This window comes from Hypomesus transpacificus, chromosome 18, assembly GCF_021917145.1.
Source record: "Hypomesus transpacificus isolate Combined female chromosome 18, fHypTra1, whole genome shotgun sequence".
NCBI classification, from domain to species: Eukaryota; Metazoa; Chordata; class Actinopteri; order Osmeriformes; family Osmeridae; genus Hypomesus; species Hypomesus transpacificus.
In genome coordinates this window covers 8,673,562-8,687,561 of record NC_061077.1, presented here as the reverse complement: position 1 = coordinate 8,687,561, position 14,000 = coordinate 8,673,562, and the positions used below count along the sequence as shown (strand labels likewise).

The 14,000-nt window shown below is 41.8% G+C and overlaps 2 protein-coding genes across 2 annotated transcripts in view; one reads left to right on the top strand and one right to left on the bottom strand.

The window, feature by feature from the left end:
* Window positions 1–399: 399 nt before the first annotated feature.
* Window positions 400–12,516, bottom strand: wrap73 (WD repeat containing, antisense to TP73). The gene is made up of 13 exons (XM_047039472.1): window positions 12,370–12,516; window positions 11,566–11,659; window positions 9,492–9,644; window positions 8,962–9,078; window positions 3,646–3,718; window positions 2,766–2,869; window positions 2,583–2,669; window positions 2,335–2,469; window positions 2,120–2,197; window positions 1,862–1,964; window positions 1,619–1,744; window positions 845–1,036; window positions 400–660 (listed from the first exon to the last, which is right to left on the bottom strand). The coding sequence occupies exons 2-13, from the start codon at window positions 11,632–11,634 to the stop codon at window positions 551–553; spliced, it is 1,347 nt and encodes a 448-aa protein (XP_046895428.1). The 5' UTR covers window positions 11,635–11,659; window positions 12,370–12,516; the 3' UTR covers window positions 400–550.
* The window catches only part of tp73 (tumor protein p73), a 26,570-nt gene continuing 21,677 nt past the window's right edge, over window positions 9,108–14,000 (top strand). Inside the window, exon 1 of the mRNA XM_047039470.1 lies at window positions 9,108–9,217. Within this exon, the coding sequence (XP_046895426.1) occupies window positions 9,186–9,217 (32 nt within the window). The 5' untranslated portion in view covers window positions 9,108–9,185. The remainder of the gene's footprint in view (window positions 9,218–14,000) is intronic.

Here is a 14,000-nt window from a genome sequence, read left to right as displayed (position 1 = left end):
TATATAATTTCTAACATTGAAAGCATACTGAAAAATGTAATCAGTGACTTAATTAGCTTTTTGACATACTAGTCTAATCTACAGTTTGTTCTGGTCCTCACAGTGAACAAGAATGGGATGTTAGCTGTAGCAGGAGATAAATGAAACAGTACACAAACAGTACAGTGTTTTGGTAACCAGCAGAAGACTACCGGTCAGTTTTGGGTACATCTTCAAAGTGGTAATGTTCCTGTTCTGGTCCCATGTGTGTGTATCACTTGTCCTCGTCTGTCTCTATGTGTGTGTATCACTTGTCCTCGTCTGTCTCCATGTGTGTGTATCACTTGTCCTCGTCTGTCTCCATGTGTGTGTATCACTTGTCCTCGTCTGTCTCCATGTGTGTGTATCACTTGTCCTCGTCTGTCTCCATGTGTGTGTATCACTTGTCCTCGTCTGTCTCCATGTGTGTGTATCACTTGTCCTCGTCTGTCTCCATGTGTGTGTATCACTTGTCCTCGTCTGTCTCCATGTGTGTGTATCACTTGTCCTCGTCTGTCTCCATGTGTGTGTATCACTTGTCCTCGTCTGTCTCCATGTAGCACACACACAGGTTCTCTTTCCCCAGGAGGATTAAGGAGTCGCCACTGCAGTGCCAACTTAAAGACTGAACCTGGAAACCACCTGTTAACCAAACCAATATAGACAGGCTGAGTTGAATATCTACAATTGCTGAGCCACAGGCTAGGAACAGCACATGACATATAGAAAATATTTTCACTCTTACCTAAAGGCATGGCAATCATAATTTACTCCTAGATAACTGACCAGGTTACATAACCAGCTTGGTATAATAACAATGAGTTACCTTCAGCTGGTACTTGTACAGAGACACACCCTGCAGGGGACCAGAGGTAGAGCTTGGCGTTGCCAGTGCAGAGCACCAGTCGGGGGCGGCAGGGGTCCCACTGGAAACAGCGCACTGCTGACGTCTGTTCCAGTACAGCGAGGAGACTCAGCTTCTGCATGTCCCATATCCAGACCACACTGGCCATGCTGTCTGCAGAGGTAGGTCACACACATAATAATAAACAGATTCATTTTTGAAATAAATGTTATCCAAGCATATTCAATGCCAAAGAAAGCACAGCCTATACTGCCATCTTTAGAAAACACACTAGTAAAAAAAATAAAAATAAAGCTTGCGCTGCTATGTGACTAGCCTGCAAATCCCTGGGATCAACAGTGAGTGTGGTATTTGCTCTAACACATGCCAAGGGACACTTGGCACCCAGCTAAACTGAAAATGTTTCGGAATGTACTTTCCTTTTTAATACAACTTTTGTCAGAGTATCCTGGACTGACCTAATCTTGTCCTTTTGAAAAACCAAGCTGGTGCGTGGCCATGTTGACATTTAGGCCAAGGTTCATTAAGAAGAAAATCTAATAAAGATCTGTTAAGATTCCCACTAACGTCCCTGTACCAGACACTGACTCAACATGTATGGACAAAGGTATTGGGACACCTACACATTACACCTACAGGAGCTTTTATGACATCCCATTCTAAATCCATAGGCAATAATACTGCCATACATTCTTACAGCAGATTTCCTCAAATTTATTGAAGTGGAGCCTGTACCATTTTTGGTTGCTAGGTAGCGGTTGTCTGAGCTGAAAGCCATGGATGAGATCCCTATTTTAGGATTAGCCCGGTCAGGGTCCGGTTTGACCACTGGGATCTGGACCGGCAGTGGAAAAATCTCATCTGTGACAGAGGGAGAGATGGAGTTCATACGAAGCATGTGGATACAAATATCCAGAGTTCTTTACATTAAACTGACTTAAACCACTGGATCAAGGTAACAAACATTTGGTGGCTTACATTTGCTCTGGCTGTTGAAAAGGGTGCTCCCTACAGTGATATGTTGGATGGAAATGTCCCCATTCCCAACCACTGGCCTCCTCTCGACTTCCTTATAAACCACCTGACAACAAAACATGTCAGGAGTTATTTTCTCATCTGTGCATGATGGAGCAACACTGCAATATTAACCTATTCGTCAACAAAGTGAATCTGGTGACTCAAGTTTACTTTTTTTAAACTAGGGTTTCACTACAGCAGGGTACACAGAGTACTCACAGCTTTTGTGTTGTTGATGGTGGCAGGGTGATCAAATTCTGTGATTTTCTTCCAGGTGATGTGATTCAGTATGCGTACCTGTGTAGATATGACCAAAATCACAGTTAAACTTCACATCAGTGGTCAAGTTGCTCATTTTAAATTCCTCATGTTTGATATTATGTCAAAATTGATTCTTTCAATTTGAACAGGTGTGTAAATCTAGGTAGTCTGACCTTCTCATCATAGCTTCCAATGGCCAGGAACTGGCTGCTGGGGCTCCAGGTCAAAGACTTGATGCCCAGTGACCACTCATACGCACTGTAGGTGGACAGAAGGCGTCCGTCTAACGAATACAGCAACACCTTATACTAAAGCAACACACGTGAGACACAAAGGGATTAAAACAGCAAATCCTGATGTTAAGATATGCTGCAGTCTTCCTGGTTCACAACCCTCTCCAGGATCTGTAGAGACAGCTTACCTCGAGACAGCTGTCCCACACAGCCAAAACACAGCCATTGGGAGACCACTCCACCCCTGCCAGATCCTGGGTCTCCGCCTCAAAGTGCTGTAACAGACAGTCAATTACATTTTGGTCAGGAAAAACTCAACTTTCAGCTCGGACCACTTCCCTTCATGAGTCACACGTTCTTCTATAACCCACCCTGAGTAGGTGCCAGTCGTCACACACAAACACGCTGACGTAGTCTTTACAGTCACGGCGCTCCGCAAGGGCCATGTAACAGCCGTCCCTGCTGAAATCCATCTCTGGAATGGACAGACAAATGGATGGAGAAAAATAAACAATAAATAAATAAACAGCGAGAGGAGGTCAATTGAAGTCTTTCCGTGTTCAACTGACTTTCTTTTTATTCCTTTTTGAAAACCACAAGAAGTACAGCACTGCTTGGGCCTCCCGAGTATTCAATGTGAAATTACTACAATGGTCTCAAAATGAGCTTCAAAACAAGGCATTAGGTTGTTTCATTCTTCTCAGTCAGCAGACACTTCTCAGTCAGCAGACACAGATCTTATGTTCTGACCTAGGACAATTTTCCATCATCATGTGATAGACAAGGTTTGAACTGCTCTTATAACCTTGCTGTGAAGACAACAATGGTCTACGACAGGCGAAATCCAATGTCATTATCAGCCAACCATAGACCTATCAACTTATGAGCAAGTGGTTAGCATTACTTGATTATTTATAATATCCAATGATGTTTAGGTTAAACAGGGGCAAGTGTTATATCTGATCTGCTGGCGAGTGACTGGGGAGCCAAAGACAATCATTTCACCACTTGATGACAGGTAGGTTATGACCAGCATGCGCCATTTACTGAAGAGAGACACAGCTGTCAAGCCAATAGCCATAGTTTGGCTGACAATCCAGGGCCGGCCCTAAGGTCAAAGGACAGAGTTGGACATGATTCACTATCCTCTGTGTCAGATGGCACGGCACTCACCTCAGGTCCTCTTGCTGTTACCAAAACACTTGCATACATGCACACACACACAAAATAAACACATCATCTCTAACTCACCCTTCTGACATGCCTTTGGGTACTTGATGTAAGACACAGCTTTGGTGCTCAGGGACCAGACGGTAACTCTCAGCTGTTGAGCAAGGGAAGAAAAAACAACTGTAACTCATCTCTGAGTGAAAGTGGAGGACTGTATGCCAAGCAGCGAGCACAGGACATAAATACATCAAAGGCTGGCATAGCAAACAGTCATCTTTGGTCTCTGATCAGTTTTTAATACCCATGATGCTTCACGGGGCATTGGGACAGTGTGATAACAACTGCATCCTCTCTTGATTGGACCCGCTTCTCCTCTCCCTGTCCTGGGGGACACAGGCTCCCGGTCAGGGTAGGGCTCTGTAAGGGGAATACTAATGCGATGAGTGTCAACCTCCGGGACTAGGCGTCAACAGCGGCCTATTAATAAGATCTCAATCAGCCGGCCAACTAATGAGGCCGCTGAGAGCTCCTCAAGGCCTTCCGCTGGTGCATCAGCTCAGGTTCATCCAGCTACACGGGCCCCTCGCTCTGATCAAGGCCCCAGGACCCCATCGTAAGGAGGTTAATGTCTGAGAGGAGACAATCATGATGGATGAGAGGCTGTTGTGTAAAGCACTAATATGACCAATCACCACAAATGCCAGGCAAGGGCATTTTGTATGGGTGTGTGGTGTGTCATTGGTGTCATTATACCTCCAGAGGGAATGAATCCACAAGGAAGTATTAGGATAAGAAATTAACACTCCTTTTTAATTAGAAATAAGGATCTCTCCTTGTAGTATGATCATTTTACAATTTAAAAAGCTAGTAGCTCAAATTAGTTAACGTGTAATGTGGGAAAATTGGCCAGCCCCCTGCTCCAGAGCAGGGGCTGCAGTATCCAGGCCTTCAGCTGGGCTTCAGATCCACAGCAAGTGAACACTTCCAGTAGGTCAAGTCCCCCATGTACTTCACCTGAACATGTTTCCAACTGAACGCATAGTATGACAGGCAGCAGGCAGTCCAGCATATGACCAAGGAACATAAATAACAACCTACATCTTGCCCTTCAGGAAACAAAGAGCACAAACTGTTGAACAACACTGAGGACATGAGAAGGAACCACATGGCTCCATTTCACACTACTTTGAAGCTCTTGCCAAGAACCACATGGTTTGCATTGCAGTATGTTCTGTAAAACCAAATCACTTGAACCACTTGTAACAAGGGCGTGTGTTGAATGGTTTAAGTGTCCTAAATGGGCTGACAGCTTCCCAAAGTAAATACGAATAATTTAGATCTAGATACCAAAACCTCTATTCAACAGCAAGCCTGTTAAACCCTTTTGAAAAAGGTCCAACACAGTAGTTATTGTAAGCGATCCAAATAACAACACGGACCACCACAACCATGTTCACTGCATTAACTGTGAGGCCTTCATATCTTCTTTTACAACCTAGTAAGCCAATATAATGTGCGTGCATACAGTGTTCCCAACCCTGTCTTATTATGCTATGAATGTTAAGGCTATGAAAATGCTGAACTAAACTGGTCTTGACTGTTGGCCAGGACAGTTGCATGGCTTCATACACAAGAAATTGGGCTTAACAGAGACGTGACAAATCTAAGGGATGAACATCTTCTAAGTGTGAACTGTAATTGAGACTATCAGCCACTGTGTGGCTTTGAAGATTGTGGCTTGTGGTGTGCAATGGCAAAACCTCACTAGCCAAAGACATCACAATAGACAGAGACTATCAATTAACCGACAGTATATTACTATGGTAAAATGCCTAATTGGGCATTTCAGACTATGTCTGACCTAACATCCATCATTTCCCCAGAGTTTGAACTGTCCACACTCCTGTTGTATCTAGACATCCTGTGGTGAGCTCCATGTAATTGCACCCACTAACACACTTCCTAGACACGACCCCCTATCCACAGCTCCATGGTAACTGGTCAACAGAGCTCAAACACACTTCTTGGATGCCTTGTGCCCACCATATGGGGGAACAGGGCCCCCAAGTCATATTGTGGGCTAACTTTAAACTGGATGGAGGGAGCCTTAAGGAAAATAAGTGAGAAATGCGAGTCCATCTTGCTTGGTGGCATGTTAGCATGGGGGCTCTGAAGCTGGTAAAACTACACCTTAGCTGCAACCCCCACAGACGTGGGAGTAGCAGACAGGGGTGGTCTCTAAGGCTGGCTTGGGGAGACAGGATGTTTCAAGAGTGCACTAAACAGCTGCTGTTTATCAGAAAACAAGAACTGTCAAAAGTGGCCTACAACTGTCAAAAGTGGCCTACTGCCAAAAGCGACCTACTATATGCTTGACCATCTACAGTCAGGATGTTAGCAACAGACAAATCTTGAGAGTTTGAAAAGTCCATGCCTCCTTCCTAAAACTAATGGTGCTGGGGAGGTCTCAGAGCGACCCATGGCCTAGAGTTTCATGCTGCTCAAATGATGTGGTTCGTGAAATTAACATGCGACACAATGGAGGAACATTCCCATTACTGGTCACTGAAAAGTTAACAGCTGATAAAAAGGTTCTGGCACTGAATAATCCCAACAAAACGGTGTCTCTTCGCAAGGTAGTGTTGGTTATGCTGAACCAATGTTTACACAGGACTATCAGCAAACGAAAAGGACATAAGCATTCCACATCGAAAGCCATATCAAACCAATATAGCCCATTTCTCCTGTTACAGCAATATCATCCTTGCTTGGATATGGGGACAGTGCACCCCAGACACAGTCTGCATGACTGACTCTTTGCTGAAGTCCCGAGAGAGCTTCCTACAGTCAGTTCTCGATGCCCACTTGCCAACAATGCCAGGCGTTAGTGAGGTCCAACATCACCAGCCAAGCACGACAACCTGATCCCAACAATGTAAAAACCATTAGAGAGGTATAACATTCAACACTGTCCTTGGGTGGATTTTTTCCACCCTTATTTCATGGTCGCTCAGTTGGTAAGGTGGATTAGCATAGATGTGGCCAGCATAGTGCTAGGCCTAGGGATCAGGAGGGAATTCAAACGTGGACTTTTGTGAATCCAGTTTGAAATACTTTAGAGAGAAGCTAACTAATAAACCTAAATGAAAGCCATACATCCCAATCTGTTTCAACAGGTCAGAGGAAACACCTCAGAAATGTATGCGTTTTTCAGATAGCGAGTCCACGTCAAGCAAACAGCCTAGTTCAAGACCAACATTTTGTCACAAATGATATGAATCCAACTGTTTCGGAAAGGCTTGAGGACAATATTTACATAGATATACAGCACACTGCATAGCAGCAGTGTCAGTTACACTGATACTGAGGCTCGCTCCTCAGTGGGACCTGAGTTGGCTCTCAAACATGAGTTGGCACGGGCCTCTCTGTGGAGATTAATGTAAATCCATCTTGTCGTCTAGCACTGTCAGCTGTGAACTGACAAATTACACCAGTATCAAAACAGTCAGTAGATACTCAGTTCATGATGGAAGAAAAGAAAACACACACAAACACACTCACACACTCAGGCAGCTGTCCTTAAAACAAGTTAATATAGAAGCCTGTTTATGAGGGATCTGAAACTGAACCCTGACATGGACACCCGTCTGGCACAGCCTTAATGAAATCTTGGGAAGGGTGAAGGTAAGGTCAGCAGGTCCCCTGGCTATTGAACGGGCATCTTCCACATTTCTGGTAAAACGGCGTGGCAGCCCAAAATGATAAAAGTATGGTTTTCTCAATTGGTCAATTTCTCAATCAGTGCCACATTTCATAATTGGTTTATATTGACAAGTCACTAAACATTGTCTCGTCTCTTTTTGAACCAATTTTAAGTAAGTTCTTTCGTATGTCCTTGAGCATTATTGCATATAACATTCCCAGGCAGTACATCACTTTCTCATACCCTGCTACAGTAGACTATGCAGACAGATTCCTCCTGTGGAAGGAGACAGACAGGGGGAGCCTTCATTCTATTCCTGTTTTTGTTGAAGATGCAGACACAAAGCAGACATGCCACAGACATTTGCACTCCCTGCTCCGTCCTACAGGCCAGACACAGTTACGCTGTGGGCCTTGACACCTGTCAGTGATTCCTGGAGTCAGATTCAGGACAGTAAGGGCCTGCTGTGGCATGGTGCCCAAGTCGTAATCCACACAGGCGGGTACTGGTCACACATACATCAACCGGATACCTACTTACTGACAAATATGCCCACAACAAGCCAGACGGCTGCCCTTTGAATGACAGGAAGTAGTGTGCAGCTGTATAGCAAATATACTCATTGCACCTCTAACTAGGTGTTATGGCAGAAGGTTTTTTTGCATATTTTATCAGCATACTGCATCACAAAAATGCCTAGCCTTCACACACACACACACACACACACACACACACACACAACACCATACAAGACTGAATTAAAAGCCAATGTTAAGGTGAATATTATTATTATTTTTTTTTTATATTATAGATAGTGATGCATCTAAATGAAAATTCAAAACCAATTTTGTTATTGGTATAATTGTATTAATATTAAACTTTTTAATCGGCACTGTACCCCTCTTGACAATTCTTCTGAATCAACACTGCAAATGCAAATTTTATCAAAAAACTTTTAAGTATTTCCACACCGCTGACATGATTGCCCTTGTTTTAACTATTTATATAAAATCACCTGAGATAAAAATGGACAGTCTTATGGGTGTGCATTATATAAGGATAATTCACGGATTGTTCGATCTTAGTAAGTCACATGACCAAGGAGCTATTGAAATACAAATGTTAAAACAATATATATAAAAATGTGAGATGAAAATATACAAACCCATGGGTGTGCTACATGTGTTATTGTTACTGGGCTAGCTAGAACCAGTTTTGAAAGTTTTAGGAGTAATGGATAAAGTCAAGAGCTATTGACATACTTACAACTTTCCACTTTGTTGGTCCCTAACTGCTTACCTGTTCCCTGTTAGCGAACGTAAGGAAAACTATTGTGTACTATCTGTCGAATATCTTACCTGAAACTAACTTGACTTCGGTCCAGGGATAATTACTACATTGAACAAGGGAAATCTGATTTTTTTTCTCTTTTGGTCGAAAACACAATTTTTAGCTGACATTTTTGCGGGCGTAAATGTTGGTGCATCCCTAATTATAGAAAACTAAAAGGCAGTACTATGGTACTGGGCTTGACACATTTGGCTGGTGGGAGTTGAGGAAGGCTCTGGTGTCTGGCTATTTTCAGGTCTCCTTCCTTGTGGGCCAGCAACAGTTGACACCAGACAGACAGACAGACAGACATACATACAGTTATAAAACACACACACATACACACTTGGTGACTCCACACTTACATGGAACTCTGTGGTGTTGAGAATGTGACGTCCGTCTGGACTCCAGCGTGAGGAGACTAAACCGATTGAGCCCTCGTCAATCTTACAGTGCCAGTCTGGCTGCTCCAGAGACCACACCTGAAGATAGCGAGACAGAAGAGAGAAAGGGAAGAACACCAGACTTGATACCTGCCCTGGGCCCAACATCAATCACAGATAACTGCAACAAAACAGATTTAGGCAACATGAAGGACTGGCGCTGGTTACCTCTACAAAGGTAAGTGCCTGTAGAGACAAGGGTTTGTAGTGTAATGGATTTCAAGACACACTTTAAAAGAGCATGCTATTCCACTTTCATTACATAACTTGTTTACAGCTCATGGTAAACAACAGTAAAACAAAAATCTAGAAACAAATTTAGCCTGTGATAAATTGAGCATGCCAATAGTACAATCACTATGCAATACATGTAATTACATTTTCAACAATTCAGCCACTTGATTATTAGCTAAAAGACATGAACAACTCAACTGTAATTAATTAACACATACCTGTACCAGTCCCCTCTTGTACATGGCGCAGAGAATGAAAAGAGAGTCAGAGGACCACTCCATATGGACAATCTGATCAAGGCAGGTGTAAAGATGAAGGATCTGTAATGTGTTTACATCTCGGACAACCAATCTGTACTGCACACAGGTGGCCTATTGGAATACAGTGAAGAAAGAGTCAGGCAGGCACAAGAACAAACTGGACCTATCAGATACAGTGCCCTCCAAAAGTATTGGAACAGTGAGGCCAATTCCTTTATTTTTGCTGTAGACTGAAAACATTTGGGCTTGACATCAAACGATGAATGTGAAACCAGAGATCAACGTTTCAGCTTTTATTTCCAGGTATTTACATCAGGATCTGATGCACAAATTAGAAAATATCACCTTTTTGTTCGAACCCACCCATTTGTCACGTGAGCAAAAGTATTGGAACATATGACTGACAGGTGTGTTTTGTTGCCCAGGTGTGTCCTATTACATACATTATTCAATCAATAAATACCACTGAATGTCTACACTCAGGTTCAGATTGGGTAAGATAGGTTTTGTCTATGCAGACTGTATTCAGAGGTGAAAACAACATGAAAACCGGAGCGCTGTCTTTGGGTGAAAAACAAGCAATTGTGAGTCTTAGAGAAGATGGAAAATCAATCAGAGCCATTGCAGAAACATTGGCCATAGCCAGTACAACCATTTGGAATGTCCTGAAGAAGAAGAAAACTACTGGTGTACTAAATAACAGACGTCGAACAGGTAGACCAAGGAAAACATCAGCAGTTGATGACAGAAACATTGTGAGAGCTGTAAAGAAAGACCCTAAAACAACTGTTAGTGAGATCAGCAACAACCTCCAGATGGCAGGAGTGAAGGTATCACTATCTACTGTTCGCAGAAGACTTCATGAACAAAAGTACAAGGGCTACACCAGAAGATGCAAACCACTCATTAGCAAGAAGAATAGGAAGGCCAGGCTGGAATTTGCCAAAAAGTACAGAGATGAACCTCAAAAATTCTGGGACAAAGTTTTATGGACTGATGAGACAAAGATTAACTTTTACCAAAGTGATGGAAAGGCTAAAGTTTGGAGAAAGAAAGGAACTGCTCATGATCCCAAACACACAAGCTCATCTGTGAAACACGGTGGAGGTAATGTCATGGCTTGGGCTTGCATGGCTTCTTCTAGGACGGGCTCATTAATCTTCATTGAGGATGTAACACATGATGGCAGCAGCAAAATGAACTCGGAAGTCTACAGAAACATTTTGTCTGCCAATTTAAGGAAAGATGCAACCAAACTGATTGGCAGAGCCTTCATCATGCAGCAAGATAACGACCCAAAACACACTGCCAAAACAACAAAGGAGTTTATCAGGGGCAAGAAATGGAAGGTATTAGACTGGCCAAGTCAATCTCCAGACTTAAACCCTATAGAGCATGCATTTTACCTGCTTAAGAGGAGACTGAAGGGAGGAACCCCACAAAACAAACAACAACTGAAAGAGGCTGCAGTGAAAGCCTGGGAAAGCATCAAAAAGGAAGAATGCAAAAGTTTGGTGACGTCAATGGGTCACAGACTTGCTGCAGTTATTGAAAGCAAAGGATTTGCAACTAAATATTAAGTCTTATTCACTTAAATATGTTTTAAGTATATCTGTTCCAATACTTTTGCTCACATGACAAATGGGTGGATTCAAACAAAATGTGATATTTTCTTAGTTGTGCATCAGATCCTGATGTAAATACCTGGAAATAAAAGCTGAAACGTTGATCTCTGGTCTCACGTTCATTATTTGATGTCAAGCCCAAATGTTTTCAGTCTACAGCAAAAATAAAGGAATTCGCCTCACTGTTCCAATACTTTTGGAGGGCACTGTAAATACTGTAAGATTAAAGATATTCAGAGATGGGTTATGTATTCATAGACTGCATGGGATACGTAGACTAAGCTATACCGTTTGTACCCTGTCTGCATGGATGCAAATGTGAATGTAAGTATAGCCTATTCAATATTACACATGAAATTCAGTATTTATTGGCACTGGGTTTACTTTTGAGACATCTTGTGACTCACCAAGTAGTTTCCGTCTGGTGAAACTCTGCACAGTTGGTTAGACTGTTTGAAAACCTCTGAGAAATTCATATTGGAAGCACCAACCGCACAATCACTATAATAAAGAAAATATAAAATATCCACAAACGACAGGATTAAAACTACCAACAAATCGGGTTTATCTGAAAACAAGATATCATGCTGCTGTGGTCCCTGAACTGGCCCTTTAAAAAATTATATCTGCGGGTACAAACTGGCCGTTGGTTTTGCTTTGTGAATTCATTACTGCATACAATATCAGCTTCCCTGACAACGGCGCTTACGGCGATTATTTTGTGTGTACGTTGTAGTTTAACAATGTGAACACGTGGTGGCGTCAACTGGCCATTAATGAATGAACTCAAAACGGAAAGCTGTTTGAATAAGAATATACTATAATGTCATGGAGAGGCTTCACAAGTTAAGCGAACTTAACCTCGGTTACATTTCAGTTGTCCGTGACATTGTACGATGCCTAGTTAACTTCACACACATTGGAGCAACAGACTGTTCGATTCACCTGTTACTCAGCCAACATTAGTTATCTTGCTAGTTGATTCCACTAGTAACTGGTTAAACTACTGCTAAATATAAATACATCCAAACTAAATAGGAAGTTTAACGTTACTAGTACAATTAGACGCTCTGAAAGTCTAAAATGTTCCACTTCCAGATAGCTAGCTTTATTGCTCTGTGTGGAACAGTTAGCTTAGCTTGTGTAGCTCAGTAGCTGACTTTACTTGGAGTTACAAGCAGATAGTTTACTACTGATCCTCATTTGATTACCTTAGAGTAACAGTCTGTCATTCAAAGACGATGCAATGTGCTCCACTGTCAGCAATACGAAGACACTCTCCGGAAAACTTTTTCGTTCTCATTTGCTATTGAGTTAGCTGGTAGCCAGAATGGATGTTTTGTTGGCATGGACAGATAGACCGCTATCCAATCAGTATCTGCATACAAGTTGCTGGGAAATGTAGTTCAATATTCCTTTGCGATAACGTAAGGCAGGCTAAATGTGGTTTTGTTAGTGTCAGGCTAGTATAAAATAGGCTTAGGCCTATAGAGATTTATTTGGTTGATCATATTTGACAACCAATGTATTAATGGAGAGTAGCCTACTAACTGTTATTCAATAATGTTGGTTTATTAAGATGCTAAATGGTTTAGCACAAAGGGCACGGATATCTCGTAATATATTTCGGAGAAAAAAAACATTCTCAAATCAAATATTCGAATAGATCCTACACTGTCAAGATAGATAGCTATTCGCTTCCATCAGCCCCCCAGTGAGTTGGAAGAAATGTTTCCCGCTTGTGTGCGCCCAGACCGCGGCTAACGCCTCCTCCTGTCACCCTTGCTTCCCCCAACCCAACCTTTTATCTCAACACAATCTCCCTAAAGGTAGCTAGTGCACTACCCTGGAATAAAACGAAAAGTTTCTCAATCCATTATCAACTGGTGATTTTCCTCAAAAGGTAAATAATTTCCCTACAGACAAGTCGATGACGTCCTTTCTAACCTGAATATGATTTTATAAAGTAGCCATACCTGATTTGCATCGGATGGACATAATTTTTTTACAGGAATAGGCCTACTTAAAGGTTTGGGTTCTGATTTGGAACGATTTCAATCTGGATTACGATTATTTTGATTGGTAAGTAGCCTACTATTTTACTTCATATCTTGATCTATCGGAAGTATAAGAGAACAATTGAAATTGGCTAGGCTGCCTAAACATGTGTTATAAACAGCCATTAATTCAATTATATAGACCCATCTAGCAAAGATTCGAGTCTTTGTTAAATATGTTTAGCCTAATTTTACATTTTGTTAACAATAGCCTACTTATTATCTCTCCTGTGACTACCCAATGAAGATAAAAATTAATAAAAATAATTGCTGCAATTGTGGAAAAAAACTGAAATTGAGCTGGATAATATTTTGTCAATAAGGATCTGTGTAATGCTTTAAAATGAGTTCCTTTTCTGAAGAACCGACTGGTTCTCTTTGATTTCTGCTCTGTTCTCTCTTCTTGTCAGTAATCTAATAAATCAATTCTCAACTCCAAATTGTCTGGTACAGGTCAGAGTACAGCTAGTTGCAAGAAAATGTTTTGCTATGTCTCATAACAATTGATTATTGGTCAATTGGCCTTTAAAAGGTAACTAACTGTAACTAACTGTCGGCTAATCATAATAATAGATTTGACTATTAATAGCAATACAATGGAAATGTTATTATCCCACTGCAACCTAGTGGTGTTATTAAAAAATACGTTTATATAAATATTTGCATAGCAAATAGGCCAATGAAGAGTAGAGCTATAGCATATTTTCTAATTTATCGGATATGCAGAAAATATCGGCTGATTGTTCCAAAATATGCATGTGCAGTGCATTGAAGTGTTTACCCGC